At 53.0% G+C, this 6,018-nt stretch overlaps 1 protein-coding gene and 1 pseudogene across 1 annotated transcript; one reads left to right on the forward strand and one right to left on the reverse strand.

The window, feature by feature from the left end:
- Nucleotides 1-9: 9 nt before the first annotated feature.
- Nucleotides 10-948, reverse strand: LOC102758213 (annotated as a pseudogene).
- A 2,278-nt stretch (nt 949-3,226) lies between these two features.
- On the forward strand, nt 3,227-3,671 carry LOC102758492 (retinol-binding protein 1). Its single transcript, XM_006753560.2, has one exon. It carries the CDS (start codon nt 3,227-3,229, stop codon nt 3,632-3,634), a length of 408 nt encoding a protein of 135 aa, XP_006753623.1. The 3' UTR covers nt 3,635-3,671.
- Nucleotides 3,672-6,018: the final 2,347 nt, after the last annotated feature.

Here is a 6,018-nt window from a genome sequence, read left to right on the forward strand (position 1 = left end):
GGAAAGGTGAGAGAATCTTTATGGGCTGAGGTTGGGAGAGACCTGAGGCCCATTCTTTCCTCAGGCATCAATTTGATAGGCCTGAATATAGTTGATGGTCCCAAAGTCTTCCAGGTGGCCCCCAGAGGACTCTCTGAGAGGCCTAACTGCCCCCTCCAGATGTGTTGGGAGACTGGCCATAGTCCTAGCTAGGCCCAGGTAGGGCTTGGAGTCCCCCAGTTAAGACCTCAGTTAGATGCAGTCCATGGAGTTCTCTGGGAGGAGGCCAGGGACGCAGCCAGGGAGCCCCAAGCCCTTGATAGGGGTACAGTTGATGGAGAGGCTGCAGCTTAGGGCAGAGTCCTGGTTCTCTATGGCCTCCAGCCTGTCCGTGTTGTTGTCCCAGGTGATGTGGAAATGGGTCACTCAGGGATTCGAGGCCAAGATGTTCCATTGGAGCTGAGAGAAGTCTGGCTTTGGGGGTGGGTTCTTCTGCAACTCTGGGTCGGGGTACTCATTGTTGACGTAGTAGCCCACACGGATGAACTCCTGCCCATGGTAGGTGCAGGTGATGAGGACCACGGTCACACCAACGGCGTCACTCTCAGGGATGAGGGATGGGTTGGGAGCATTGGCTTGAAAGACTAACATGTGTCTCCCTGCTGGGATAGGGCCGACCAGCACTGAGTCTAGGATTTGATCAAACTCCTCATTCTCAGCTGAGCCAACATAAATTATCTTCCACTCTAGGTCGTCCGCCAGAGCCTCATTGCACTCGAAGCTGATCTCGAACCGGAAAGGGCTGTGGAAAGGGGTCGGATTCTCCAGCACCGCCACGTTCAGCACCGATACCTTGGCCATCGCCTCGCCGGGCCGCGACTGAAGCCGAGGCTGGGTCCGAGCCCGCGCCTGGATCCTGTAGGATCAGCGGGACAGCGTTGCCCACAGAGCCTCCCGCCGACTCGGTCCGTAGACTGAACTCTGGCCGGAGATTCTTGGCTACAAATTCTTAATCCTGACTCCTCCTACCTAGACTCTAGTCTGGAGAATGGTTAGGAAGGAAGGTTTTATGACAATTCAGCTTTATACTCCAACCCATTGGTACTGGTTACAAGCAGAATATTTTTCTCTTTAAAAACTAATTTATATAAATTATATCTCCTATTTCTACACTCATGGACCTCATTTTCAAGCTCTGGTTACTTTGGCAAAGACAACACTAAGAAATCGTGTTGAGCCCTGGCCGGGTAGCTCAGTTGGTTAGAATGTCATCTTAATATGCTAAGGTTGTGGGTTTGACCCCTGGTCAGGGCACATACAAGAATCAACCAATGAATGCACAAATAAGTGGAACAATAAATCAATGTTTCTCTCTCTCTTTCTCTCTCTCTCTCTCTCAGTCAATAAGCAAAAAATTAAAAAAAAGAAAAAATAAATCATATTGCGGTACATCTGGTCTTGAAAAGAGAAGTGTGGGAAGTGTTTCAACTTGGTATTATATTTATTTATTTTATAAATAAAATAATAGAAAATATTATATTATATTATTTTTTTAGTCCTCACCCAAGGATATTTTTCCATTGATTTTTAGAGAGAGTGGAAGAGAGAGGGAAAGTCAGAGAGAAATACTGATGTGAGAGAAACACACATCAATTGGTTGCCTCCTGCATGAGCCCCGACCAGGGCCCGGGCTGGGGAGGAGCCTGCAAGAGAAATACCTGCCCTTGACCGGAATTGAACCCAGGACCCTTCAGTCCAGTCCACAGGCAGACACACTATCCACTGAGCCAAACCAGCTAGGGCTCAACTTGGGTTTTTAGAAAAGTGATTGACTGCTTTCCATCTTATTAAATATCTATAATAAAATCCCATGGAAGTAAGTTAGATATAAGAAAACACTTCCCGCCCTAGCCGGTTTGGCTCAGTGGATAGAGAGTCGGCCTGAGGACTGAAGGATCCCAAGTTCAATTCCAGTCAAGGGCACATGCCGGGGTTGTGGGGGTGTGGGGGACTTGCAGGAGGCAGCCAATCAATGATTCTCTCTCATCATTGATGTTTATATCTCTCCCTCTCCCTTCTTCTCTGAAATCAATGAAAGAAATATACTTAAAACAATAAAATAAAATAAAATAAAGAAAAACATAAACTGATGAACAAGAACAGATCCAGAGAAGAGAAGCATCGATCAGATGCTCAAACCTCAGAGGGAAGGTAGAGGGGGAGGGGGTAAAGGGGAGCGATCAACCAAAGGACTTGTATGCATGCATATAGGCCTAACCAATGGACACAGACACCAGGAGGTGAGGGCATGAGCGGGGGGAGGAGGGAGGAAAGTGGAAATAATGACAGCTATGTAATACTTTAATCAATAAAGAAAAAAAATAGGAGTGGGAAGGGCAAGGGAAAGGGGAAATAACGACACCTATGTAATACTTTAATCAATAAAGAAAAAAAATAAAAAAACACACGCCATCTTCCTTGGATGTTGCATCTTGTTCTGCTTGAAGGGAGGAGTTGAATGAGTTAGGATCTGGAACAAAACCTAATCCAGTCTGGACTATGTAAAAAGGAAAAACTTCAGTGGAAAGCGCAGACAGGCGTGGCTGGATTCAGAAGATGAAGTCCCCAGGACCTGGTGTCTCTTCTGTGGGCTGGGTTCACTTTCATTCAATAGCCAGGGAGTCTGGCACATCTCACTGGTCCATCCCAGGAGAGTGCAGTGCTCGGATTGGTCAGGCAGAGCCAGGGGCCATCTAAGAAAGTCAAGGATGGAGTCAGCTCCATCAAAGTGAGTGGGCTGAGAAGAGGAGAAGGGTCATTCCCTTAAAGAAAAAAATGTTAGATTTCCTGGCTGCCCACCGGCCGGGTCGCTTCGGTAGCCGCTGCCCCGGCAGAGCCAAGAGCCGCCTTCAGAAGATGAAGTCCCCAGGACCGGTGTCTCTTCTGTGGGCTGGGTTCACTTTCATTCAATAGCCAGGGAGTCTGGCACATCTCACTGGTCCATCCCAGGAGAGTGCAGTGGTGGATTGGTCAGGCCGAGCCAGGGGCCATCTAAGAAAGTCAAGGATAGAGTCAGCTCCATCAAAGTGAGTGGGCTGAGAAGAGGAGAAGTGGCATTCCCTTAAAGAAAAAAATGTTAGATTTCCGGGCTGCCCACCGGCCGGTCGCTTCCATAGCCGCTGCCCTGGCAGAGCCAAGAGCCGCCCCCGCTCGCCCCCGCGGCCGCCCGCCCCAATCGCCTCCTGAAATGCCCGTCGACTTCACCGGGTGCTGGAAGATGCTGGCCAACGAGAATTTCGAGGAGTACCTGCGCGGGCTCGATGTCAATGTGGCCTTGCGCAAAATCGCCAACTTGCTGAAGCCAGACAAAGAGATCGTGCAGGACGGCGACCATATGATCATCCGCACGCTGAGCACTTTTAGAAACTACATCATGGACTTCCAGGTTGGGAAGGAGTTTGAGGAGGATCTGACGGGCATAGATGACCGCAAGTGCATGACCACGGTGAGCTGGGACGGGGACAAGCTGCAGTGTGTGCCGAAGGGTGAGAAGGAAGGATGCGCCTGGACCCAGTGGATTGAGGGTGACGAGCTGCACCTGGAGATGAGAGTGGAGGGTGTGGTCTGCAAGCAAGTGTTCAAGAAGGTGCACTGAAGCCGGGGCAGACCTCGGCCTCGGGGAGTGAGTGGCATGGGCACCCCCCCCTCCCCTGCACAGCATGGGGCAGAAACGTCCAGCCACCTCCAGGTATCGGTTAGCAGTCTGTCTCTTGGCCTTGTCCCTGTCCCTTTTCATAGAACAAAACCATCCCAATAAAAGTGCTCTCTGCTCAAGACGTCAAAAAAAAGAAAAAGAAAAAAATGTTAGACCTGACCTGGGTTTCTTAATTCAAATTTATAAGAGAGGATCTGATTGGCAGGTTTCAGGTCAGGTGCCCACCCCCAGCCCAATCCGCTGTGGCAGAGGGAGTGGAGGTGGGGCCGGGGTGGGGGTGGGTAAGTCTGGTGTGAAATGTTGCCTGGGCTCAGCTCTTCCATCTGGGTTGTGTGCGGAGAGGTCAACACTGGTGCCTGAGGGCTTCCTTCTTCACCATTTTCTGGGTGTTACTTGTTATATGACTCATTCTAAACTCACAACAACCCTCTGAAGTGAAGCTGAGGCCTGTTGCCCTGGGTCACACAGCCACTAAGTGACTCAAAGGGTGCTCTGGTGATTAATCTGGAAGCGAGTCCCAGTGGAGTCCCAGAAGGAAGTAGAGCAGGGGGGCAGGGGGAACTCTCCCATGTTGGGGTCCAGAAAGGGGGTTTAGCAGGGCCGTGCTGGAGGGGAGGGAGCGCCGTGACCATTTGGTTCAAGCGCCAACCCGGCTTCACGGAACCAGGCCATGGCATCTGCTGCTAGCTCGGCTGGAGTGAGGTTTCTAGAGCTCCATTGTCCCTCAGAGCCGCCCGGTCCTGCCCTGCCTCCTTGAGGCCCTGGGTGACTCAGCGCTTTCTCTGCCCGGCCCTCTCCAGGAGCCCGCCTTTGTGTGCCGGGTGGGGAAGGCCGGTTGGGAAGCCCAGAGTCCCATCAGCCATGGAGCAGCTCATGGGCCTGGGAGAATTCCGGCTTTGGTCCGTCACTCTTGAGGACGTCAGGGGGTTTAAGGACTCCTTGCATTTTCAATCAGACCTGAGCCACCTACAGGGCCCAGGGAACCCTGTCTGCACCCCCACCCCCACCCCCAATAAGCCCCATTCCTCAACACCCTGTCCGCCACTGGAACCCCAGTCGCTGCTTTCCAGCAGCCCGCCCAGTTGCCTACGCCTTTAATATGTGCCACAGCTGGTTGTGAGCTCTTGTCTTTTTCTGTTTCTGTGGTTCCGAGCCTCCTCTACCGGGTCTGAGTCACCTCAAGCCTCGGAAAACGTTGGCTGAAGGAGAAGGATATGCAGGATCTTCATTCAGCCATGAATTCACTTCTTCTGGAAGTTGGAGTGGGCCTTGTGGGGGATGCCGCTGATACTCTGTGGTGACCCAGATCACCAGCCTAGGCCTAGCGTGGTGACTCCAGACTCTTTGTTTTTAAAATCTTTATTGTTGGAAGTATTATGTTATGTCCCCCTCCCCCCTCCCCATAGATCTCTCCCAGCCCGCCCCTCACCCCAGGCCTTCACCACACTAATGTCTCTGTCCCTGGGTTATGCATACAAGTTCATTGATTGATCTCCTCACTCCCACCCCCGCCTTCCCTCTGAGGTTTGACAGTCTGTGCAATCGCTTCTATGTCTCTGGATCTATTTTTATTCACAATTTATGTTGTTCATTAGATTCCACATATGAGTGAGATCATATGATAGACTCCAGACTCTAACCCAGCTCCGCGGGGAGTCAGAGTCCGGTTCCCCGAAGGCCCCCTCCCCTTCAGCCCCCACCCGCAGCCTACCGCTTGCCGGAACCAGCGGTACCTCGGCGCGCGATGCGACCCCGATTAGACCCTCTTGCAGAATGCAATTTTTTCACTTCTCAAATGCTCCAGAAATAGCTGCTAGCAGCTTGATGCCGGGGAAAACTGCTAATCTGGAGGGCAAACTCGGTGCACAGGGAGTTTTGTGGCGTGGCAAGAGGAAGGGTCTGCGACGCCTGAAACATAGTGTCTAGAGCGCAGGAGCCACAGTCGCGGCGGCTACTCTGTAACCGCGCCGCCAGGTTGCCCTGCCCGTCAGCCGGGTCCGGGAGCCCGATTTAATGCCCCGCGCGGGCTTTGCAAGGGGGCACCCGGGGTCACCCCGTCCACCCAGCCTAGGGCTCCACGGCCCGGTGTCACCGCACATCAGCTCCCGGGGGACAGGGACGTCTAGAGCGCAGGAGCCACAGTCGCGGCGGCTACTCTGTAACCGCGCCGCCAGGTTGCCCTGCCCGTCAGCCGGGTCCGGGAGCCCGATTTAATGCCCCGCGCGGGCTTTGCAAGGGGGCACCCGGGGTCACCCCGTCCACCCAGCCTAGGGCTCCACGGCCCGGTGTCACCGCACATCAGCTCCCGGGGGACAGGGACGGAC

The sequence above is a fragment of the Myotis davidii genome, unplaced genomic scaffold, assembly GCF_000327345.1.
Source record: "Myotis davidii unplaced genomic scaffold, ASM32734v1 scaffold471, whole genome shotgun sequence".
NCBI classification, from domain to species: Eukaryota; Metazoa; Chordata; class Mammalia; order Chiroptera; family Vespertilionidae; genus Myotis; species Myotis davidii.

Excerpts from the sequence above, each read along its gene's own strand:
- LOC102758492 (XM_006753560.2), top strand. The coding sequence starts at position 3,227 with ATGCCCGTCGACTTCACCGGGTGCTGGAAGATGCTGGCCAACGAGAAT.